The 25563-nt window shown below is 61.0% G+C and overlaps 1 protein-coding gene across 1 annotated transcript; it reads left to right on the forward strand.

Annotated features, from left to right (window-relative positions):
• The first annotated feature begins 1150 nt into the window (after window positions 1-1150).
• LOC122198699 (proline-rich extensin-like protein EPR1) lies at window positions 1151-24309 on the forward strand. Its single transcript, XM_042903428.1, is given in 13 exon segments — window positions 1151-1186; window positions 2964-3088; window positions 13034-13490; window positions 13493-14915; window positions 14918-15115; window positions 15118-15228; window positions 15231-15341; window positions 15344-15570; window positions 16046-16156; window positions 18612-18695; window positions 18983-19122; window positions 19761-19955; window positions 23349-24309. Coding segments are annotated over 13 exon segments (4179 nt in total).
• The last annotated feature ends 1254 nt before the right edge of the window (window positions 24310-25563 follow it).

Raw genomic sequence — 25563 nt, forward strand, 5'->3', positions numbered from 1 at the left:
GTAAATGGCATTGCCGCCCTGGGGGAGGGTGGAGAAAAACCAACCGTGGAAGAAATAATGGCCAAAATGTTTCCCTGGTTGATGGAAGCAATAAATCCACAAATCCAAGAATCTTAACAAACCTCAGTCAGGAGGAATATAAAGAAAACCACATAATTCTACATCATTATTGAATCTATCAATATCAGATAAAAAGAAAAAATGCAGACAGAGAAACGAGATTCACTCTTCATAGAGGGACAAAAACAGCAGCAGACTTCTCAGAGACCGTGCAGCCTGAAAGGCAGCAAAACCTCTGAGGTGCTGCGGAGAAATCTACGTCTAGTGAAAACAGCTCCGAAAACTAAGGGTGAAGATCCACCGAAGCTGGGAGAAGTCAGCTGGAAACACAGATCTACACAAAGACATGAAAAGCTAGAAACAGTGACCGTTTATTTGGATAAATATAAAAGATACTCTTTCCTCATTTAAAAATCACGTAAGGAAAAAATGAGAGCGAAGTCCCGGCATCTGCAGGACTGAAGTGTGAGTGTGCCCAGCACAGGACAAGGGCAGACACTCACAAGGTTCTTGCACATGTGAAGTGGCAAGTATTGTCTGAAGGTGAACTGTGACGTTACAGTGTGCCCTCTAAACATTGGGCCACCTGTGCTGACAGCTCAGAGCCCAGAGCCTGTTTCAGATTCTGTGTCTCCCTCACTCTGACCCTCCCCCATTCATGCTCTGTCTCTCTCTGTCTCAAAAATAAATAAACGTTAAAAAAAAAAAATTAAACATTGGGCCAGCCCCCAAGGAAATAAAAAGATATTTGTGATAAGGCAACAATGGACAAATATGTGAGATATCAAAGAATCCAATTAATTTAAAATAAGAAAACCAAAAGAGAAAAAAGGAACGACGTATTGATATGATAAAATAGAAAATAAATGACCACAGATGTAAATTCAACCTTATCAATAATCCCAGCACGTGTACCTACGTAAGCATCCAGTCAAGCAGCAGAGAACATCAGACTGTATAAAAAACGAAGACTCACATGTATGCAGTCTGTAAGAAACTCATTTAAAACACAAGTGACTGAGAGGGCAAACGGTAGAAGATAATAGCCTCCAAACAGTAATCAAAGGAAAGCTGGAGGGATATACTAATGATGGTCAAAGTGGACTTGATCACCAAATATTACCAGGTATGACGGTAGATGGGTTAATTAACCAAGGACAGATAACAGTGTTAAATGTCTATGCATCTCATAACAGAGCTGCAAAATACACAAAGCGAAAATGTATGCAACCACAAGGAGAAACGGACAAAAATCAGGCTGGTACACATCAGTACTTTTCTTTCAATAATTGCTCAGAAAAGTAGACAGAAAATATTAAGGATGCAGAAGATTTGCACAACCCTATCAGCCAATTTAATCAAATTGATATTTCTAAAACATCCCCCCTCACATCAGAATACGCGTCTTTTCTAGGTTCACATGGGATGTGCACCCAAAATGACCGTATTTTGGGCCAAGAGATGAGTTTCAAAGGATTGAAGTCATTTAAAAAAATATATGTTCTGACCACAGTGGTATTAATCTAAGATTCAGCAACAGAAAGATATCTGGGAAATCACACAAATAATTGGAAATTAAACCACCCGGTTCTAAATAAACCAGGGATCAAAGAACTCGAAAGGGAAAGTACAAAATACTGGAACCAGATGGGGACTAACACATCAACACGCGTGGAAAGGGTAAAGCCACACTTACAGGGACATTTATAGCACTGAGCGCTTACATGAGAAAAGGCAAAGACTGCAAACAATGGTCTCACCTTCCACCTGAGGGGGCTAGAAAAAGGAGAGCGAAATCGAAACTATAAAACCGAGGGACAGCAGGGAGAAGGGAAGAACACAAAGGCTCCATCTTCGACAGGGACAAGACACATAAATGTCTGGCTGGTCTGGTCCAGAAGAAAGCAAAAAGATGCAAATACCAACACCAGAAATCTTAATTGTGATGCCGGTTCACAACCGTACACGTTTGTTGAAACGCATCAAACCAGTAAATTTTATTTTATGTGAATTGTGTCTCAATAGAACCCAATGAAAAAAATACACCGCCTGCCCCTCTCCATCCTAAGCCCAAAGTCTCAAATCCAAGGCTACGTGTTGGCGGCAGGCGTCCACGATTTACAAGTTCTGCCAGAAAGGAAGTGTCTGGGGTTCCTCCCGGGGTGAGAACCGTGGCCCGGCCTCAGCTGGTGCTCCTAGAGGTTGATCGTTCTAAAGCACGGTGCACTGGCTCCGTGGGCGCGGCAGAGGGGAGGTACCGTCTAGACGGACCTGGAACTCGCCACTCCGTGCACGTCCCCTGACCTTGCACGTTGCCACTGGCCATACAATCCCTTTTCCCTCCTCGGGGTTTTGTCCAAAGCCCCATAAGACCAGGACTGTGGGGTTGACACCCAAGCCTCAGCCCGTGGGTGAAGGGCCACAGGGGAATGATGCCCAGCCCACGGTCCTCACGGTGACTCCCATGTGGTTCACACACACCGATGAGCCTTAGTTAACCCAATCCTTAAAGTGGAACTTCACCAAAGGTGATGGGAAAATGGCAGAAATAAAGCACATAAGATGCCCCACAGGTGAGACGTATATGCTCACCTGTCGCCATCACAGGCTCCACTCTCAGGGGGACACGGCCCGCTGATGTCTCAAAGCCACCAAAGTGCCAGCAGGAAGGCTGACGGAGGCCGCAGTCTGCAGGCTGCTTCCACCTTTGCTTGGAAGAAGGAAAGTAAACAGAAGCCAGGATGTTCTTTCATCCTGAGAAGTGCACAGAGGTTCACCCGCAGAGGTGAAAACACACCGAGGGTGCAACAGTCGTGTGTGCGTAGAAAGGGACAAAGGGACCCGGGGACTGAATAGATTCGGGGAGAAACTTCAGCAGGAACGGGATCGGTGTGGCTCCTCAGGAGAAGGAGAGCATGAAGGCTTCAGTGGGCGGCCTGGGGACCACCGCGTCCCGCCTGGGAAAGGGTCGGGTTACGGCCACACTCCGCGTGCTGAGGCAGGTTTCTACCTGCCGCAAATATGCAAGGTGAGGACAGAAGTTACAGAGAAGTGCGGGAAAGCATTTGCATCAGTTTGTGGTGGGAAAACCTCATCGCAAGATCCAGACTCCAGAAGTCAAAAGACGAGAAACACCACGGGCTCGCTTTAGCAGGTGAAAGCCCGCAGCCCTGGGCCGTGAGGAGCCGGCCACTAAGCAGCCCCTCGGCCCCAGGTGCTGGATGTCAGAGAACAAACCCATTTTCCTTACGCTGCTTCCCAACACCAGGGCAGGCTCTGTCTGCTCCAGGAACCAGATCTCCAAACACGGCTTCCCACGTAGCCTCTGGCTCCTGGTCAGGATGGAAGGAAAATCAGATCCCCTCCCTCCTGCCATGGAGAGGACACCCCATCGCCTTGGCTCTCTGTCCCCTGAGGGGCCCCCCCCAGGAGGGCCCCAGCAGTGGCCTGAGCTTCCCAAGTCCAGGGACATGGTCACACACCGCTGGGGTGGCTCCCTCTGTGCCGGGCCCCAGGTCCTATCCATCCTTGCTATTGCCTCTGAGGAGCACCACCCTGGGGGCCTGGGCCCGAAGGTCGGTCCATAAGCTCTCCTTACAAGGGGTGGACAGTCCTCCCGCTGCCCTCTGCTCGGACCTCAACAGACTCCAGAACCAAAGGGAGATGTTGCCATTCAGCACATTCCGCGAAACAGGGCACGGACCCACCATAACACAACAGTGGAGGTCACAAGCACGCAAAAGGCATCGCACACCCTTAAGGGAAAACAAGGTCCAAGAAAAACGGGCAGAAGGCACGGATCGGGAGTGTCCGAGAATCGGCACTGAAGCGTGACCGAAGTCACTCCTGGTCAAGGAGGTGAGAACGACGAACAGATGAAGCACGAGTCTGCCCATCAGAGCTGCAGACCTTAGGAAGGGAACGCTCTCTGGTGGGGAGCACGGATTCCGGAGGCCGTGGGCGGTGGCATGGCTGCAGAGACCAAGCGAGCCACTTTTACGCAGAAGACGCGTATCCTCCCTGACCCCGTGTTACGGCATCCTTAGTGAGACGCTTGCGCAGAAAGAGGACTCCATAGGGCCGTTCCCAGAGCAGCGTCTGACACGGCGAAGAGCCGGAACAAGTCTGGCATCCCGCGGGGTACGTGGTCAGGTACAGGCAGCCACGAGGCCACGGGAAGACAAACGACTGGGCCGTGAGCCACGGACACAAGCGAGTTTGAGCCGCACGGAGACCGTGACGGGGAATCACCCCGAGCACCTGCCGTCCACACCTCCTCTCCAGCCTGTGGATGCCGCTGCTTCCCAGGGGGGCTCCGTGGGTGGAGGGAGGACCCCCAGTCTGAGCTGGTTTCCAGGCTTCCAGGCCTTCCACCCTGCCTGAGCCTGCACGCGCCCTCTTCTCCCGCCCTGCAGGACGGCCTCCTGTGTGTGATCACTGTACGAGGCCGCTCCCCACCGTTCTCGCTGCCCCTCTCCTGGGGGGCCGCAGGGCCCACGAAATACTGGCACCAACGTGCAGGCATTGCTGCTTTACTACTGAGTTCTGGCTGATGTACAGTGGCTTAGTGTTACGTGCACAACGTGATGGCTCGTTTGTACATTTTGGAAGTGTTCGCGATCGGCGTCGGGCACCACACGTACCCGGAGACCTGGTGTGTGTGTGGTGAGAACTCGTACGACCTACTTCTCATCAACTTTCAAAGGTGAAATACGGTGTCGTTAACTGTGGTCGTCGTGCATACGTTAATGCCCAGGACCCGCCTCCTGTAAACCGGAAGTTGGCGGTGCTAGACGCCCCCTCGCCCACTTCACCGCCCCCGCCCCCGCCCCCGCCTCGGGCCCCCAGTCCTGCTCGGGTTTTGTTCTCTACACACCACGCGTAAGAGGGGATCGGTATTTGTCTCTCCCCGACTCACGGGTCTCACACAGCACACTGCCTGCCCTCTGGCTCCATCCTCGTCGTGGCAAGTGACAAGATGTCCTTCTCTTTCGTGGCTGAGTAGTCTTCCCCGGGGTAGACACCCCATCTTTGTGCGTTCGTGGCTCCCTCCCTTGGGCCGCCTCCGTGCCCTGGCTATGTGGGCGTGGGGTGCAGAGAACTTTCCAAACGAGTGTCCTCATTTTCTTTGGGTAAACACCCAGCAGTGGGATTGAGGCATCATAGGGTCGCCCTGTGTAATTTTTTGAGTAGCCCCGGTATGTTTTCCTACAGCATGTTCCTTTCATCTTACGGCGTGAGCGGAGACGATGGGCACGTTCTCCTTCCGTTTCTTTATCCCTTTGGTGCGTGTGAGCTTCAGGTCATCGGTTTCCCCAAAGGAGGATCTCTTGCTCGTCTTAGCCTGACGTGGGCAGGCCCTGCCACTCCCTGCTCCTGTCAATAAAGTTTTATTGGAACACACCCATGTTCCTTCATTCATGCGTCTGGGGATGCTCTCACGCTGCATGGGCAGACCTGAGCAATTGTGTCAGAGGACCTGAAACGTTTGCTCTCTGACCCTTTACAGAAAACATCTGCCAACCCTGTTCTAGAACACTCTGCAGCAAGCACAGCCTCTGGCCCCAGGAGCCCACGTTGTATGTGAGTGTATGTGACGGTCAGTTCAGTAAGCAGTGCAGAGAGGATCTCAGGGGCCTGGGGGTTTCATTTCAGCTCCAAAGACCCTAAACAACATTTACTCATTTTCTTCACTTTATTTATTTATTTTTAGTGGGAGAGAGAGCTAGCGGAGGAGGGGCAGAGGGAGAGAGAAAGAGAGAGAGAGAGAGAGAGAGAGAGAGAATCCCAAGCAGGGCCAAACCATCAGCACAACGCCCGACGCGGGGCTGGAACTCACAAACCATGAAATCATGACCTGAGCTGACATCAAGTCGATGCTTAACCAACTGAGCCACCCAGGGGCCCCAAAACTTGGTCATTTTAAAAAGTCACCCCGTGTAAATAAATAAAAAGAAGATTTAAAGAAACCGTCATGACCTTCCCGCCCTCCCTGTAGCGCTTGCTGTTCTAAACCCGACTGAACGCATGTACTTTTCATTCATATCACCCCAGGTGTGCTGTTCGGGGACACCCCGTGGACCGTCTGCACACGTCCCCCAATCTCACCCGACCCTCCCTTCCTGTATGCACACTGGTATGGGTTTCTGTTGCTGTTGCAGAGTTTAGATCTTGAAATGACGTGCTTTCCCTAAACTTAAAATTTAAAGCCTTTAAGAGCTCACAGACCCAGTTTTCTCATGGCAGTAAGACTATTCTTTGGGAAGCGTGTGAAGGGCGCATCGGTCTTGTGTTTACAAAAACGTCCCTTGTCGCACAGAGAGCCTGCCCGCGGTCTTGTCCGTCTGAGTGGCCAGGTGGGCTGCAGGCTAGTAGCGTTTTTTTACCGCGCGTTACGCGCCAGTCAGGTTGGGGAAGGGCTACAAACGATGCAGATGTAAGAGGGACGTGAGTTGACGTGTCCCCTTGATTGTACCTCCAGTGCTCTCTACTGGACGTCAAGGGGGCCCGGGGAAGGCGGTGGTGGGCTGATGCCTGTGGCCGCCGTGACAAGTTACCAACTCGGTGGCTCAAGGCAACAAAAATTTATTCTCCCACATTAATCAGGGTGATTTCACCTCAAGATCCTTAGCTTAATTACATCTGCAGGGACCCTATTTCAGATAAGGTCACACCCTGAGCTTTCGGGTAGCAAGGACACTAATTTCATCCACTACGAGTGACACAGAATATTTTTTGAAAATAATTTTAATTCATTGCTAATAGATAATGTATCTGCACTGTTCAAAATGCAAAAGACTCCTGAAGATGTGGTGGTCAGTGCGTGTCTTGAACTCCAGCCCCAGGCCTGTCCCCGGAAGGCAGCGGGATCATCAGTTAGGTCCTGTGAACGCCCGAGCAGATCCCTGGGATTCCTGTCCCCTTCCCGCTTCGCACGCCCATCCCAGACCTGGGGATGCATCCGTACGGGGTGCCCGCAGGCACCCAGGGCCAGCCCCTCTCCCCCTGGCGCCTCTGCCCTTGGCTTCCTCAACAAAATGGGATGGGATCACGGAAGCCTCGTTTCTGATTCGGGGCCTTTTTCTGCACCTACAGGAATTTTTATTTCCCCTTTCCTTTTTTAACGAGTTAAGCATTTTGGCCATTTGAGCATTTGTAATGAGGCTTGTGATTCCCAACTAGAGGTCAGTCATTTTCTTCCCTCCGAACTTACCATTTTTCTTTTTTTAAAGCGTGGGGGAAGGGAGAAACGTACAGAACAAAGAGGGCTGCTGCGCGTTGCATGAGAAATTGACTTTGGCTGTGTCAATACTCAGAAACAGAGCTGTCAGGAAGCGTCCCTGGTGGCCCAGGGGTCCAGCCGAGCCGCCCCCACGTGCGGGCTTCAGACAGATTTCCGCCTCTGGCCGCACCATGAAGGATTCGTCGTCTTTTCCTCAGAAAGGGATGCGTGTTTCTTCTTACCCAGTGAGGCCGTTATACTAAACACAACATGAGTCACTGCAGAAACCCCGGCGGGTCGTCGGCTGCCCCGGGGCGTCCAGGCTGTGGCTCTGTCCTGAGATTTCCGTCCGATGGTGCAAGTGCTCCCTCGGTGATCGACAGCACGGACTCACCTACTGGAGAACGAAGCCGTAGGTTTTGGGTTTTTTCTTTACTTGCCACTTTTAAGTTTATTTACCTAACGTGTTGTTTGAGGTAGAATAACGGGGGGAGACTTTTCTGGTTGGTGAATCACACGCGATTCTTCATGTATTTATCCGCTCACCCAAATACTTGCTAAGCTTTTATTTTGCCTCACGTACGGTGCTAAACACATGGTGTATATGTGGATTCGTGCCCTAAGACAGTCCTGCCTGAACACCCAAAGATGTGCAGTCAGCTATACGTTCTGTCCACCGCAGGAGACGAGGCTGGAAACGGCAGCGGCTTAAACAAAATATGCAACGCACTGCCTCGTGCTGGAGGAAGGCAGGCGAAGGCATCTCTCAGCTGCTGTCCGTGTCCGGTCTCTTTCCATCCTCTCCCTCACTGACAACCGTCCGGGCTCGGCTGCCATGCCCACAGTAACCTCAGGGCACAATATGGTGGCTGGGGCCCCCGGTATTACATCCCACGTAGCAAGCAGACGGGCAGGGAGGGGCTGGGGGACGAACCAGACACTCGGCCCTGGTCACATCCCTCCCATCCTTTTAATAAGCAGCTCTCTCTGACTCATCCAACAATTGGCTAACTTACCAGAAGCTACCCCGGGCTTCGGAGGAGGAAAAGCACAATCTTTCAAGGTGTGTGAGGCTGGGGAGGGTCTGCTGCTGGGGGGGGGGGGGGGGGGGGGGGAGGGGGAGGGGGGGGAGGGAATTGGCGCCCAGCCCGTAGTGGCTCACGGTGCTCACGTCCGTGTCCAGGACCGTGGGCCGCGGCCCCCTCTGTGCGAGGGAAGGAAGGGCTTCACATCCAGAACTCTCAGTAAACCCGCTTATTACGACCGCACACGCTAGGATTCCAGCAGTCGGGTGGGTTTGACGTCCTCGACGTTTTTATTGGAAGGGCCTCGCACGGCTTCTCAGTTCGCGGCATCTCAGTCTGGTCTGACCCCGGACTGCCAGTGTTCCGCATTGCGGGTTTTGCTGCCGGCTTCGTTCAGGATTTAGTGCAGTTACTGACGGAGTTCGGGGATATTATTCTGGATCCTCCAAAGCAGGCTTTTCCTTTTTCTCTTTTTCTCTTTCCACATTTGAGCTCCGGTTCGACTCTGCTGAGAAACCAAATCAGCCTCGCTGTCGCTGCCAGAAGCCGGTGGCGGGTCAGCCTGGAGGCGTCTCACAAGCGACGAAAGATGGGGAGACCGCACACAGCCGGCTTCTGCCCTGTCTCGGCTGCAGGAGATACCGGGCCGGGGCTCAGGGTCCCGGGAGGCCGATCTGTTCTCCCCTGTCCCTGCCTCCCTCCCCACCCCTCCCCCCAAAGCCTAAACTTGGCTTCTGGGCTCTCCTCCATACCTTCCCCGGCCTCCTCCACCCTCCGAATGGCCATTTGCTCAGACGACACCCTGGCGAGTTCACCTGTAAGCCGGGACAGCACCGGCCACCCCAGGGAGCGGTCGTGCACCCGCGTGTGAGTCCCAGCCATCTGCCACCCCTCCCCCTGCCCCCTCCGTCCCCTCCGCACTGAGTGGCTCCTCCACCAGCAGGACCAACACCTTTACTGCATTTCCTGGGACCTGGGCTCCTGACAGCAGGGTCTGGAAGAGGCAAACGTAGGAGCCACGGTTCACGTGTCCAGCCAGGTGACCAGCCCAGGTGCGCGGACGGGAAGGGCGGTCTGCGGAGAGCGGGGAGCAGGGCAGGCACAGAGAGGCGCGGGGAGGCTGGCGGGGCCCACACTCCGTGCCACACCCGCTCACGTTCGTGTCGTATCCGCGGGCTCCGCGCCCGGCGTGGGGCTTGAACCCACGACCTGCAGGTCCAGAGTCACTCGCTCCGCCGACCGAGCCAGCCGGGCACCCCTGCAGACCTTCTTGACCTTCTTGCTGGGATAACGTGGGAGACTCAGGAGTGGCCACGGTGGAGGGAGCAGGAGGGCACTCTTGCCCACCGTGTCCTGCTGGGCTACGGGCCGCGAACGGGGCAGGGGGCCCTCGGGGGTGTCGGGTGGGCTGCTGGCTCTCGAGGTCGCTGTCGGGGGCGGCGCTCAGTGGGCTCCAGCCTCTGGCCGCCGGGCCATCGTGGACGCTGACCCAACCGTGATCTGGACACGGAGCACACACCTCCAGTCTGCCCGTTGCCTGGGAGTCAAACCCGAGGCGGGCGGAGACGTGACGGCCTCGGCGGGGGGAGAGGGGCCTCCGTGAGGCGCCCACGTGGGGGCGCGGGCCAGCGGGGCTGCCCTCAGCACGCACGCTCGTGCGTGTCTGTGAGCTGTGGCTGTGGGCGTGCCGAGCTCCCTTCCGCGCTGCTGGATCACCCCCAGGTGCCGGTCGTTGTCAAGGCCGCAGCGGGGCAGGCCACGGCGGCCACTCCCGGTCCACAACTTCACGAGGCTCCAGACGGCAGCGCGAGACGAAGCCCAGCGTCTCAGCCCAGGCGCCAGAGAGATTCCGGAGAAGAAAGCGTCAGGCCCTCAGAGCGGCGGGGCGGCCTAGTGGCGTGGCTCGGGGACGTCTGTCCTGCCCATTCCTGACGTGGCCCCCCACGGGGGCAGGCGCGCAGGGGAAGGTACGGACAGCAGGACGCAGCCAGCGCCCAGTGCCCACAGAGAGAGCCCAGGGTGACGCATCGGGAGGTGGCAAGGGCGGGGCCGTGGCCGGATGTGATCAGTGCCCTCGCCTGAAGAGACCCCCACGAACCCGCCCACCCCCCGGGGTGAGGACAGGAGCAGGTGCGTCTGCAAGCCCAGAAGGGGACCCAGAGGGGACCCAGGGACGTCCAGCCTCCGGACCTCAGAGAAAGACGTGTGGTGCGGTCACGGCGGCCGAGCTAAGAAGCAGAGACGGGTTACCCAGGGTCGTGGGAGTGAACTCAGAGCGTCCCTGGGGTGCTGGCCGTGGGGGCCACCACCCCTGCGCACTGGCCAGCCCCTGGGGCTCAGCGAGTGAGTGCGTCCAGGCCAGCCCTACCGGGCCGAGCCTGCCGACTCTCCCCCCACCGGCCCCCGAGCGAACCCGCCCTGGCCTTGTCCTCACACGGGGTTTCAGGAAAGACGCGCTTTAAGGTCTGTTACCAAATTCACACGGATTTTGAGGCAAAACTTCTCCTCCTTTTCCTTCTAATGCAACAACAGAGTGAATTTGGAGATGTTTACCCGGAGCCGTGGAAGCAGGCAGTGTGGTCGGCGGGGCAGGTGAAAGGGAGTGGCTCTGCACTCCCGGAGACTGATGGATGTTCCGTTTCTTCCCCATTTAAGGGCGTCCCTGCCACGAGTCCGCTGTGTGTGCGTGCAGACGGGATTTAGCCAGACTCCCCAATCTCTCTTTTTTAATAAACCAGCGTAAAGTAGAATTTATTTACATAATGCAATGATCCATGAAGGTTACCATAACACCGAGGACCACATTAACCGCTTGAGTGGAATTCATTAGAAATTAACTACCACTTAAATTAATTTTCCCACAGTCACAAGGCTGTAATGGCAGGAGAAGGGACCGTCCATCAGTGGTGCTGACAGGGGACCTGTCAGCACTGTTATTTATAGGTGAGTGCGTTAACCCGCGGAGCAGGTGCGCGGGGCCAAACTTGGAGCCTCCAGACTCATAAAAGGCTGCTTCACGGGCCCAAATTCCCCTTATGAACAAGTCCCCCGGCCTCCCTCGTGCGCCTGTCCACACGGGACAAGGGGCGGCACCAGGGACTCTGGTCACTACCAACTACAGCAGAGGGGCGACTGCTTTAGAGGCCTCGTTCTAGAACACGTGTTCGTACCAGCAGAGCTGGCCAGAGCCATGGCCTTTCCAGGAAGCACTGGGGGCGCCGGGCACAGAGCTCACAATCGTCCGCAGGGACTTGGGGGACACGGTCACCCCCAGGGGCAGGGACTGGGCTTGCGGGGACCTGCTGGGTCTCCTTTAGGACAGAGCATGTGTGCATGCACGTGTGTGCACACACATGTGATGCAGCGTGCATGTGTGCACACGCGTGTGGCATGGTGTGTGTGCACACGCATTGTGGTGTGGCATGCACACACGTGTGGCGTGGTGCGCAAGTGTGGGTTGCACACCTGGGGCATTTGCAGGCGCCCATCTGAATTGTGAAACGGAGGGAACCTGCCAACTGGTTTCCCAGTACCCCGCGGGGTGCACGGGAAGCCGGCTCCCGGGGCCCCCACAGGCTCGCCCCCCAGGCCTACTGCCCAGCCCCAGGCCCTCACTGGGATGACTGCGGTGTCCCCCGTGGGCATGTCCCAAACTGGGATCAGATGCCCCATTTGGAAGGAGTTGAGAGTGGTTGTCCTAGGACTGAGGACGGATAGCTGAGTGGCGGCCAGGCCACGGCCTGGAGGGGGAAGCGGTGGCCGGCCACGGCCTGGAGGGGTCCTTCGTTGTGCTGCGTGTATGTGCATGGGAGAGACAGGGAGAAAGCCGGGGACGCCATCCCTGCGGGAAGCGGTGTGGACCGTGGGGGCTCGTGGGGGCCGGTAACGTCCACGGTTACTTGCTGGGGGTGGGTGAGGGCTGCTTAAAAGTCCTGGGGAAGAAGACGGGAGGGGAGGCAGAGGTCTGGAATCCTCCATGGGGAAGTTCCCTCCGCCTGAGCGGTGAGCACAGGTTAGGGTCAAGGTCCGGGCTGACACTCAACAGCCACCGGAAACCCCAGTGGTCCAAGGGAGGCCGCTGAGAATCTAGGGAGGCTGCCGGGTCCAGGAGAGGGTGGGATGGAGGGGGGAGCCCCGGCCTGGGGCTCCAGCGCCCCCGTGGGCCTAGTGCACAGCTGGAGGCTCCCCCGATGGGCCCGGGGTTCCTGTCTGTGCACGGCGAGCCAGTCGCCTGTCCCGGAGTGGGCCGGGGTGGGGGGCATTCTGGGGGCCAACGAGGACCAGCCCGAGGGATTTCTGCCAGGCACACAGCAGGAAGGTCCTGGGCAGCAGCGGGGCCGGCAGAGGTGAGGAGGGGCGAGGCCAGGGGAGCATCACCATGTTCTGAACACTGCCCTCCAGAGCCGGGCCCTGTCACCCTGAAGGTCTGTGCAGCGCGTGACGTCTGTGCTCAGGGGGAGGCCTGATGGTGGTCCCCAGATCAGCCCCGGAGTGGTTTCTGGGCCCCCAGCCTGAATCCATTCTTTCCGGGAAACGGGCTACTGACGAAATGCCTTGTGCCTTCCCAGGGCTGCCCTTCAAAATTTAAACCCAACGTCTCTGGGAAATCCTGAGAAGTTCTGAAATGAGCTTCCAGCCAGTGGAGTATTTGCTCACGTGTGCTGTTGTGGGTGCCCACTGTTTGCTGCTTCTGGCTTCTCCTTCCCTGGCTCCCGACCTCCCCCAGCTCCCGGCCCCTGGCTCCCAGTCCCCCGGGCCGGCCCCCCAAACCCAGTCCCCCAGCTCCCGGCCCCCGGCTCCCAGTCCCCCAGCCCGGCCCCCCAAGTCCCAGTCCCCCAGCTCCCGGCCCCCGGCTCCCAGTCCCCCGGGCCGGCCCCCCAAGTCCCAGTCCCCCGGCTCCCGGCCCCCCGCTCCTCGTCCCCCGGCCCGGCCCCCCAACTCCCAGTCCCCCGGCTCCCGGCCCCCCGCTCCCAGTCCCCCGGCCCGGCCCCCCAACTCCCAGTCCCCCGGCTCCCGGCCCCCGGCTCCCAGTCCCCCAGCCCGGCCCCCCAAGTCCCAGTCCCCCAGCTCCCGGCCCCCGGCTCCCAGTCCCCCGGGCCGGCCCCCCAAGTCCCAGTCCCCCAGCTCCCGGCCCCCGGCTCCCAGTCCCCCGGGCCGGCCCCCCAAGTCCCAGTCCCCCAGCTCCCGGCCCCCGGCTCCCAGTCCCCCGGGCCGGCCCCCCAAACCCAGTCCCCCAGCTCCCGGCCCCCGGCTCCCAGTCCCCCAGCCCGGCCCCCCAAGTCCCAGTCCCCCAGCTCCCGGCCCCCGGCTCCCAGTCCCCCGGGCCGGCCCCCTAAGTCCCAGTCCCCCAGCTCCCGGCCCCCGGCTCCCAGTCCCCCGGGCCGGCCCCCCAAATCCCAGTCCCCCAGCTCCCGGCCCCCGGCTCCCAGTCCCCCGGGCCGGCCCCCCAACTCCCAGTCCCCCGGCTCCCGGCCCCCGGCTCCCAGTCCCCCGGCCCGGCCCCCCAAGTCCCAGTCCCCCAGCTCCCGGCCCCCGGCTCCCAGTCCCCCGGGCCGGCCCCCCAAGTCCCAGTCCCCCGGCTCCCGGCCCCCGGCTCCCAGTCCCCCGGGCCGGCCCCCCAAGTCCCAGTCCCCCAGCTCCCGGCCCCCGGCTCCCAGTCCCCCGGGCCGGCCCCCCAACTCCCAGTCCCCCGGCTCCCGGCCCCCGGCTCCCAGTCCCCCGGCCCGGCCCCCCAAGTCCCAGTCCCCCAGCTCCCTGCCCCCGGCTCCCAGTCCCCCAGCCCGGCCCCCCAAGTCCCAGTCCCCCAGCTCCCGGCCCCCGGCTCCCAGTCCCCCGGGCCGGCCCCCCAAGTCCCAGTCCCCCAGCTCCCGGCCCCCGGCTCCCAGTCCCCCGGGCCGGCCCCCCAAGTCCCAGTCCCCCAGCTCCCGGCCCCCGGCTCCCAGTCCCCCGGGCCGGCCCCCCAACTCCCAGTCCCCCGGCTCCCGGCCCCCGGCTCCCAGTCCCCCGGCCCGGCCCCCCAAGTCCCAGTCCCCCGGCTCCCTGCCCCCGGCTCCCAGTCCCCCAGCCCGGCCCCCCAAGTCCCAGTCCCCCAGCTCCCGGCCCCTGGCTCCCAGTCCCCCGGCCCGGCCCCCCAAGTCCCAGTCCCCCGGCTCCCTGCCCCCGGCTCCCAGTCCCCCAGCCCGGCCCCCCAAGTCCCAGTCCCCCAGCTCCCGGCCCCTGGCTCCCAGTCCCCCGGGCCGGCCCCCCAAGTCCCAGTCCCCCAGCTCCCGGCCCCCGGCTCCCAGTCCCCCGGCCCGGCCCCCCAAGTCCCAGTCCCCCAGCTCCCTGCCCCCGGCTCCCAGTCCCCCAGCCCGGACCCCCAAGTCCCAGTCCCCCAGCTCCCGGCCCCCGGCTCCCAGTCCCCCGGGCCGGCCCCCCAACTCCCAGTCCCCCGGCTCCCGGCCCCCGGCTCCCAGTCCCCCGGGCCGGCCCCCCAAGTCCCAGTCCCCCAGCTCCCGGCCCCCGGCTCCCAGTCCCCCGGGCCGGCCCCCCAAGTCCCAGTCCCCCAGCTCCCGGCCCCCGGCTCCCAGTCCCCCAGCCCGGACCCCCAAGTCCCAGTCCCCCAGCTCCCGGCCCCCAGCTCCCAGTCCCCCAGCTCCCGGCCCCCGGCTCCCAGTCCCCCGGGCCGGCCCCCCAAGTCCCAGTCCCCCAGCTCCCGGCCCCCGGCTCCCAGTCCCCCGGGCCGGCCCCCCAAGTCCCAGTCCCCCAGCTCCCGGCCCCCGGCTCCCAGTCCCCCGGGCCGGCCCCCCAAGTCCCAGTCCCCCGGCTCCCGGCCCCCGGCTCCCAGTCCCCCGGGCCGGCCCCCAAGTCCCAGTCCCCCGGCTCCCGGCCCCCCGCTCCTCGTCCCCCGGCCCGGCCCCCCAACTCCCAGTCCCCCGGCTCCCGGCCCCCCGCTCCTCGTCCCCCGGCCCGGCCCCCAAGTCCCAGTCCCCCGGCTCCCGGCCCCCCGCTCCTCGTCCCCCGGCCCGGCCCCCCAAGTCCCAGTCCCCCAGCTCCCGGCCCCCGGCTCCCAGTCCCCCAGGTCCCAGTCCCCCAGCTCCCGGCCCCCGGCTCCCAGTCCCCCGGCCCGGCCCCCCAAGTCCCAGTCCCCCAGCTCCCGGCCCCCCGCTCCTCGTCCCCCGGCCCGGCCCCCCAACTCCCAGTCCCCCAGCTCCCAGTCCCCCGGGCCGGCCCCCCAAGTCCCAGTCCCCCGGCTCCTCTGCCCCCTGGCTCCCAGCACCCCTGGCTCCCAGCCCCCCAGCCCCGCCCCCGCCCCCCCTACCGCCCCCACCCCACCCCCCACCGGCTCCCGGCCCCTTTCTTCCACGGCCGCCTCTGATTCCTGCGCCGTTATGATTAGCCTGTACCGTGTGTTCCTCTTAATGCAGGGCTGTTTGCTTCTCCAATTCTGCAAACTGGAAACAGCACATAGCCCGAGGCCACCGGAATAATGCAGGTGTCACGCGTTAAAAAACATATTTGCTTTGTGTCCTCCGAGGACAAATGATAGACATGTAAAAATGTTTCCCCCGCTTTTCTTTCAGGGAATACTTAGTTTAGAATTAACTTCTGTCAGAGGAAACACCGTTCCCTGCGCAGGCCCGTGTTATTTCGCACCGCGTCTATTTTAGAGGGAAAATGCTGCCCGGTGTTTGACACGTGTGATTACAAGTTTACAGAACCCACTTGCGTTTCCGCTGCTCCCACTGTTTCTCTTTAGGAAAAGCTACTCATTAGAACCAAACAGAAGCTTTCTTTCGGGAGAAACAAGCAGATGCAGGGGACTGGCTACCGCCAGCGGGGCCGGCCGAATTCCTCCGCGGGTCTGGGGGTACGGGCACCGGGGGGCTCGCGGGAGCGGAGGCGGCACCCCGTCCCGCTCCAAGACCCCAGACGCTGCCCCTGCGGACGGGGCACGAGAGCTGGACCCTCGCTGCCTCCTGGGACAACGCCGCAGACGACCCCCGCGTCGCGCACCCACGCGCGCACACGTGCACGCAGACACGCGCTCACCCACGCGCCACGTGCACGCACGTGCACGCACCTGTGTCTACGTACACACGCACCCCGCCCTCTCGGAGACCAGGGGCTCACGTGGGACAGACGGCAGTGGACAGACGGTCTCCGGGGAGGCTGGACGGCACCACCGCCCGGCCACCCGTGGCCGTGGTCGCCCAGCAGCTGCGGAGCTCGGGCCACGGGGCTGCCCAGGGGCGCTCTGCCCTGGCCCAGCCCAGGCTCAGTGCCCCCAGCCCGGCCAGAAGCTGGGTCTCCTGACGCCCCCCTGACCTCACCCTCTTCACAAGTCCCCGTCTGGCCTGACTAGCTCGGCCATAAGAAATACCACAGATCCAGAGGTTTAAACAAGAGACATCCGCGTTCCCTCCGTCCTGCGGGCTGCACGGCCGGGATCGAGATTCCGGGGGGATTCTCCAGGCGCCTCTCTCCACGGCGTGTGGACCGCTGCTTCTCACTGTGCTCCCCCACGGACGTCCCTCTGTGCCTGTCTGTGTCCTGATCTCCTCTTCTTACAAAGACAGCGGTGGGATTGGATGGGGGCCACCCTCGTGACCCCATCGTCCCTCAGGTACCTCCTGAACGGCCAGTCTCTGACAAGTCACACCGGATTAGGGCATCGCCTATCAATTTCGGGGCCACTCAGTTCAGCCTGACATCATCCTTTCCATTCCAGTGAAAGGAGTAGCCCGTCCAGCACAGCCAGGCACGGCGTGTCCACGGGCTCCGGGCATCCTGCTTGGCAAGGTCCGTGGTCACAGCGGGCACCGTGCCCCCGGTTCTCCGGGAGGGCCCTGGAGGAGACGAGTCTGTGCTCAGAGGCTCCAGGTAAAGGGGGTACAGGTGCCATTGCCCTCCTCGTCCCGCCCCACCGCGTCCACAAATGGGGCCGGAGGGAGAGGACGCTCGGGAACGGGTGGGGGGTGCTCACCCAGGTGCGGCCTCCCCAGGGAAAGGGCAGAGGCGGAGACCCTCCCCAGACGGTCCGGGCGGGTGGGCGCCGGGTGAGCAAAGATGTGAGAGCCGTAGCCACGGGGATTCCGGACCCTCCAGATCCAGTGCCCGAGGCCCCAGACCAGTGAGCTCGGGTCTGCCGGGAAATCCTGGGAGATCTGACACCAGAAAGGCCAGTGGGGCTTCAGGAAACACAGAGGAAATAGTGGCCCGTGAGAAGCGGGGGACGGAGGCAGAGGGCCCAGAGCCTCCCTCCAGGATGTGACCGGCTGCGGACCAGCCCGTGGACCCCCGCCCTCGTGCCCCCCACGGCCGGTTCCATTCCAGCGACCAGGCGGAGGCCAGGGCCCCCTCCGTGCTAGCCGGGAGATCAGAGCGTGTGCCTCACAGTTAAAGAGACACAACACGAGCCAGATGCGGCCTGGCCACAGGCCCAGACGCAGCACCAAACATTTCCCGTAGAACGACACATGCAGACATAGCCGGCTTGCCGCCCGCCCGCCCTCAGTCTGGTGCCCGTCCTCACCCGGGAGCCCAGAGGGCTGGCCACTGGGCACAGGAGTTCTCTCCCCGCCCCCGCCCACCCCCCTGCCCCGGGCGCGGACCGCCGTCCTTGCCGGTGGCCGGGGCTCCCTCGGACCTCGTGGTCTGTGACCCGCCACGCCTGGGGACACGGAGCGCCGCCACACGGTGCGCTCGGGGCCGAGCCACATGCATCTGGCACTGGCAGCGAGGCGGGGGAGCGGGGTCTCAGGGGCACTGGGCGGGGCATCCTTTCTTTTTTTCCAGCGGAGGTGAGATTCTCGCAGATAAAAGCAGTCGCTCTCAAGCGAGCAACTGCGTGGCATTTAGCGTGTCCGCAGTGTGGCGCAGCCACCACCTCTGTCTAGTTCTGGAACGTTCCACCCCACCCTCCCCAGGAAGGAGCCCTGGGAGTTGATCCCCAACCCTCCTCCCACCCCCAAAATCACGGACTTGTGTTCCATCACTGAATTTACTTAGTGTGGACACTTCGTGTCAAAAGAATCAGCACGTGACCTCCGTGTCTGGCCCCTCGCACGTGTGTGGTCTGCAGGACATCCACACTGTGGCACCCACCACGGCTGCACCGCCCCTTACGGCAGATGGTGCCCCGCGATACATCGTGGGTGATACGGCCACAGACAGACAGACGCCGGCAGCCGCTTACCCAACCTCCGTCGATGGACAGACACACACTCATTCGAGACTCCGTATTCAGTCCTCCCGGGTCTAGCCCTACGAGTGCGCTCACTGGGCCACACGCTAACCCCACTTAGCCCTTGAGGCCCCCCCAGCCTGCTTTCCACCGTGGCCGCCCCCTCACCTTCTCCCCTGTGGTGCATGAGGGCTCCACGTCCCTGGGCGGGGGTCTTCTGGCTGTAAGCTGGCCACGTGTGGCGAGGGCTCCAGCGGGACAATTCAGGAGGTGGGAATCCAGGGAAGGGAAGGCTGAGTCCTGGGCAGGGTCCTCCGTGGGGTCCAGCGCCGTGGGTGTGGGGTCCGCCTACAGGCTCAGCTGTGGGACCCGGACCACAGCTGTGTCTGCGTTGGGACTGAACAGCCCCGCTGACGCCCCCGGCCGAGCCTGGCCATCCCGGCTGACGCCCTGGCCTCCGATGACACTCCCGGTCCCTGCTGATGCCCCCGGTCCCCAATAATGCCCCAGTCTCCACTGACGCCCCAGTCCCCGCTGATGCCCCCGGTCCCCACCGACGCCCCCGCTGGCCTGACCCGGCCAATGGACCTGCGCTCAGGCCCTGCTGGTCTAACGGGCCATCCGATGGACCTCCCTGCAGGAGGGACGAGGTGCCTTCGTGCTGCTCTGGCCCGACCCAAGCTCATTACCGTGGCCGTGGCGGGTTCCCCGGGTTGTTAGGCGGCCTCTCTGAGGGTGGTCGCTGAGGTCTGGGCAGCGGCACGGAGCCCCACCCCCACCCCCACCCGCCGCCCGCACGTCAGGAACAAGGAGGCAGATTTCGTGGGTCTCTCCCGTCAGGGGCAGGTCCCTGAGCTGGTGGGGGATGTGCTCACCACTCAGTGCCGGCTGCCCACAGGCTCGATGCCACCCCCACTCCTGGCTGGGAACTCGGTTCCTCCCTGGGACAGCGAGCTCGGAGGCCCCCGTGCCGAGGGGCCCAGCTCCAGCCCAGACGGCACACGCTGCTGCAGGCAGACCGCTGTCCTGTCCCCTTCCCCAGGCCCGCGGGGCTTTCTGTGGCTGTCGGCTTCCCGGTCACCCCTCTGAGCGTCTGAGCTGATGCTGGACAACCAGGGGGAGGAGTCCGGTTCACGCTCCAGCCTCCAAGCCCAAACGTGGGCACCGTTCCCCGATTTAACACGCACACCCACCCCCTGGCTCCCGTCACCCCGTCGGGCTTCTTACCTGCACGCCTCGGCGGGGCTGGACGGGCCCCCGTGCCCACCGCCACGTGGGTGGTCCGCAGGAACCCAGACACCCCTTCCCGAGTCTCTGCGGCCACCTGCACGGCCCCCACCAGGTCAGGGACCTGCCCCCGGCATCACGGGCGAGACCCACGAAATCCGGGCAAGCAGCTAAAAACGCGCACGTGCTTCCACATTTCCGCGGTCCTTCCTGCCGTGGTCCTGGCTCATCATCCCGAGGCCCTCGCCAGGTGCAGGTAGGTCCCCCCCCCCCCCCCCCCCCGCTCACAGCCCGGGGGCCACGGAAGCTCCAGAAGCTCGTGATGGACGCTTCTAGTTCTGCACAAACCCCAGCGAAGCCGCCCCCCCCCCGCGGCTCGGTCGGCTCCCGAGGTTGGTCCGGTGCAGCTTCTGTCCGCCCGAGATTCCATTTCCGCCGTTTTGCCGCTGCCGGATGGGGGTTTTCCATCATTTCTTCTCACTCCCAACCAAAATGTCATCCTTGGCAAACAGACACCTGTTTTTCTGCTTCAGAAGAAAGAAAAAATTTAAGGCTGCCCTTTCAAGCCATCTGATTTTTCAGAATTTTAATCAACATTCGGCGTGTGGGACGCGGCGCCTTTTTTGAAAAAGGCCGTATTTTCTCCTTGTTGAGAGAGCTTGCACTTCCTGTTCATCAGTGATGCCACGCTAAATCAACTTTGCATATTCCGTTTACCTGTGTATTTTATTTTATTTTATTTTATTTTATTTTATTTTATTTTATTTATGCATGTAAATTATTATGTACCTAGAAACTAACGGATTTAATTAGGCATGAGTCTCCAATTCAGTCAAGAATTTTTTTCTTAAAATTGTCCTATCGCCCTTCTAACCCGGCGGCACGGGAGGAAGCCACCGCTCTGGGAGCACGAAGACTCTTAAACTGTGTGGACCTCATCCTGCCGTGATCATGTGCAAGGGAACAGAAACTGAATTTTAGGGACTAACAAATAACGGGAAAGCTTGCTTTTTCCCTAGGGATCCGAGCACGCAGAAGACACCTGACCCTGAAACAGCCTGGGGCGGGCCTCCGGGTCTGCACGTTGGGCTCCAACCTGTGATTTCTCACTGACGTGCAGGACTGATCCTGGGCACGTGTCCTGGGAGGGGCGGGGACGATTCCGACTCCGGTCCTCTGTGGTCCCAGCGCACCTGGACTGCAGACAACGGCGGAGAACCCAGCGGACCGTCCAGCCCTTCTTCCTCCAGCTCAGAAGCAGGGCAGCCGAGACGCCCAGGTTCCCGACCTGTCTGCAGAGCGAGTGGCCACGTGACCCGGTTCTGGCCTGCTGGGAGGGAGCAGAATTGTCCTCGGGGCCGTAGGAGTCAGACTTCTCCAGAGAACCAGAGCCGACAGCGTGCACGTTGGTTTTTGTAAATACGCACACGGGTAGACCGATTTCGAGCAGTTGGCTCACGTGATTACGGGGGTGGGTCTGAGATCTGTAGATCAGGCCGGCAAGCTGGAAATTCGAGGAAGAATGGAGGTTGCAGTCTTGGCTCTAAACGTGTAGGGCAGGCTGGTGGGCCAGAAACTCAGGCAGACCTTCTGTGTTACAGTCTTGAGGAGAAACCTGTGTTTGCTCTTAAGGGCTTCAACTGATTGGATGAGGCCCACCGCATTATGAAGGCTAATGTGTTTTACTCAAAATCTACTGGGTTAAATGCTAATCACATCTAAAAAGAAATTACCTTCGTGGCAACATCCACACTGACGTCTGACTCAACAAATGGGCACCGTGACCTACCTGAGTTAACGCATAAATTGGCCATCGAGGGGCAACGTGGCCACACCTGCAGCTATAGAAGCCATCTTGCAACCATGAGGAACCAAGGACGAGGGAAAGACTGAGAGATGGAGGGAGGTGGCCTTTAAGTCACTGAGCACAGGAACCGGCTTACGGGTCCTGTGTGTCCAGAACGTTCTGCTTGATCAGTCACGGGGGGTCTTTCACACACCAGAGTCAGCGAAAGGTGGCGAAAGCACCGACCTTCCTCACTCCCGAGATGGCGAGGCAACAGGCTGGAGCAAGGGCTCTGGGGTGAGGTCTGCTGGTCCTTGTCCAGCCGTCAGCCCAATGTGACGCCCGGAAGGCGCCCCTGACCCAGCGGTGTCTCCCTGACCTGTCCCGGCCACGGACAAGGAGAATGAGCCCACGTGGATGCACGTGGCACCTGTGTCGGGAGGCGAGGGGGCCGTGCCGTGGCCTCACCGAGTTTCGCTCTGTTCCTCCGTGGGACCTGCTCCCCGTAAAGACAGCAAACCACGCAGGCCCGTGTACGGAAATGCCGAAAGCTCGTTCATCCATTCCGCGATTTATTCCTCCTTCTGTGAACCGGTCAGGCCCCGGGTGTCTGGTCGGACGCGGACAGGACGAGAGCCCAGGGCCCGTAGGGGAAGAAGGACGAGGACACACGTCCCTCCGACTGAGCACAGAGAAGCGGGACGCGCCCGGAGGGGAGGGCCCCCAGGAAGCCTCTTGAGAGGACTCAGGCAGATGATGGCCGCAGACAGACGGGCCCAGGGCCGGACTCCGAACAAGCAGCCGACCCTCTGACCCGCACCTGTGACTCTGGCGCAAAATCTGCGTTGATAACGGATACGAACGTGGCAGTGACGCTGGCCAGGTGGAGAGCCCGAGCGGGAAGGTGGCCGGGCGGGGAGCGGTCCAGGAAAGACGCCGGCGACTCTGGGGCCGCAGCAGAGCTCAGAAACCCAGCAGCCAGACAGCGAGGGTCCCGCAGAGGCCGCAGGACCCCGAGGAGGCAGCCCCCGTGCCTTGTAGCTTCCCGGCTGAGAGCATCTTCCTTCCCGTTTCGCACGCTTCTGTCTGGCACCTCAACTTCCTGTGAAAGACTAAGCTGACGTGGCGGGTCTGATGCGGTTTTCGGTGAACGGACTGGCCCACGACACCTGCAGAGCCGCCGACGCCCTCACAGCGGACACCGCGGTCGGGGCCGTGCCGACCGCACGCTCGCCTCAGCCCGGGGTGGCCCGGTGGCCGCGGTGGCATTGGGCGGGGGGGGGGGGGGGAAGGACGGGCTGGCACGCGGCACCGCCACAGGGCCCCCGCCACGGCCGCCCCTCCGCCTCCGTCGGTCCCGCGTGTGCGTCACGGCTCTCCCGCCCGCCAGCATGGCTCAACCTTTCAGCCACTCGGTCTCGTCGCAAACACGCTCTTCCCGCGGCAAGGAGCCGGTGTTGTTTGTTCTAAGAGGAGCCGCACACAGAGCTGTGACATAAACACTAATAATTGGCTCTGTGACATTCTTAATAAAAAAGACACGTTGATTTCGTTGTAGTGGCAAATTTATGGCATAGTTTTCTGCTAAGTAAGAACAAACGTGATTCTGGGCCGCAGCCTCCCGTCAGTATTCCGACACTGCCCTCTACGGACACCGGGGTTCCCCGGGGGCCCCGCGGCGCGTGAGCCTGGGGACGGGATCTTCCTCCCGGAGCCGCCTGGCGCAGGGGAGTCCCCGCGAGGGCCCGGCTGCCCCCCGTCCTCCCTCCTCGCCTCGTCCCCCGGGGGCGAGCTCGCCGTCCCCCACTAGAGCTGGGCTCCGGGGTCCAGGCCTCGCCCGTGGCCCCGTGTCGTGGCCCCCAGACGTCGGTTCCGCTCCTCAGGGCAGGGGCTACGGGCTCTCAGCAAGCAGCAGATCCAGCAGTGCCCACGCCTGCAGAAAGAGCCGTGTGCACCCCGTCCGCGTGCGGAGGAGAGCGGGCCTCGGCGCCCGGTGCCCACAGAGGTCTCCACCGTCAGGGACATGGTGCAAGGAAACGGGAGAGGGCCGGGCGACAGCTGGGTGACCCCCTTCCCAGAGGAGCCGTGTGCTGCCCTTCACCAGCACTCGGGGTCAGAGGCCGGGACGGACGTGCAGGTGGCTGGTGACGGTCCCCACACGGGCCTGCGGCCAGCACGGGGCTCAGGGGGCCGAAGACGTGCCCGCCGGGCCACTGTCCAAGAGACAAAACCAGGACTGCAGCTCCGGGCGTCAACTCCACACCTGAGGCTCCAGCACCTGCAGGGAGGACCAGCCTGGCTGGCCCGTCCAACTCGGGCCTCCCTCCCCGGGCCCCAAACCTCCCGACGGAGTGGTTCCCGGATATTCGAGGCTGGTCAGGTGGAAGTCCCTGCCGGGCCCCAAGCGCTGGCGCCACGGGCAGCCTGTCAGCCACTGGGAGCGGGGCGGCCACCCTGGACGCGGGCAGGCTGGTGGCCGGCCGTGTCCACCGCCTGCCACGTGGGGACCACCTGCTTGGGGATCCTCAACAGGGAAGGTCCTGCTGAATTCCCACCTGACGAGGTCTTCGTGCAGGAAATGAACACACAGGAGGCCGGCGCCCTGCTCTGCTCCACACTCAACCCTTCACACCTGCACCCCTGCGGTCGGCAGGGAGGGCCCTCTCCGCATGCTTCCGGCTCACCCGGCGGCCCCTCCGCTGCGGCAACGCCCCTTCCCCCACTCCGGGGCCGCCCAGACCCACCGTACCTGCACCCCCAGGCTGCTGCTGATCAGCGGGCCAGGGCAGAGGTCACAGCCTGGGACGTTCCGAGGCCTGCGTGACGCCCGGGGTGAGCGCCCCGGAGGGCCAGTCGTGGGGGACGCGGGGCAGGGCGTTTCCACCGTGACCTCACCATGTGCGCCGCGCTCAGTGCCGGCCTCCCCCCGGGCCCACGAGGGTTCGGGGCGCCCCGTCTGACCCCCACAGGCTGCGAGGCTGAAGCCAGGTTTGCCTCCCCACGCCCTGCGCACCCCTTCCTTCCTGGGCTCATTTCTTTTGTTTCCTAAATGCCACATGTGAGTGAGATCATATGGGGTGTGTCCTCCTCTGACTTATTTCACTTTGCAGAACGTTCTGTAGCCCCACCCACATTGTGGCAAATGGCAAGATTGCATCCTTTTTGATTGCCGAGTAGTATTCCATTGTGTAGATATACATCTTCTTCATCCATTCATCAGTCAGTGGACACTTGGGCTCCTTCCCTAATTTGGCTACTGTCGACCATGCTGCTATAAACATTGGGGTGCACATGTCCCTGCAAATCGGTATTTTTGCATCCTTTGCGTAAATATCCAGTAGGGCAATTGCTGGGTCCTAGAGTAGTTCTATCTTTTTTTTTTTCTTTACATTCTTATTTGTTTTTTAGAGACAGAGAGAGACAGAGAACAAGTGGGGGAGGAGCAGAGAGAGAATGAGACACAGAATCCGAAGTAGGTTCCAGGCTCCGAGCTGTCAGCACAGAGCCCGACGCGGGGCTGGAACTCACGAACCGCAAAATCATGACCTGAGCCGAAGTCGGACGCCCAACCGACTGAGCCACCCAGGCGCCCCGAGTAGTTCTATCTTTAACTTTTTGAGGACCCTCCACACTCTTCTCCACAATCTCTGCACCAGTCTGCATTCCCACCAACAGTACAGGACGGTCCCCTTTCTCCTCATCCTCGCCAGCACCTGTTGTCTCCTGTGCTGAAGGATCCCTCTGATGCGGTTTGGAGCCACGTCCACACTGCTGACTTGCCTTGTGTTACGTGCCTTGTTGGGACCGCGTGGAGGGCGTGGAGGGCACGGAGGGCGGCAATCATAGTTTTAGTTTCTAGTAGGTTTCTTCTTTTTCTCTTCCTTTTTAGAAAATCGTTCTCTGTTTCTTTTTGCTGGGAACTGGCTTTTAAAAAACTTTTATAAATGTATAAACTGTAGATACTAATTAAAACACTCTTAGTAACGTTTCAGACCTGGGAATTATTTGTTCTCTAGAGTCACCTGCTGCTGGTTTAACACATCCTAACCTCTACACGGCTGGTTTCCTGAGAGCCGGG

Source organism: Panthera leo, chromosome A1, assembly GCF_018350215.1.
Source record: "Panthera leo isolate Ple1 chromosome A1, P.leo_Ple1_pat1.1, whole genome shotgun sequence".
NCBI lineage: Eukaryota > Metazoa > Chordata > Mammalia > Carnivora > Felidae > Panthera > Panthera leo.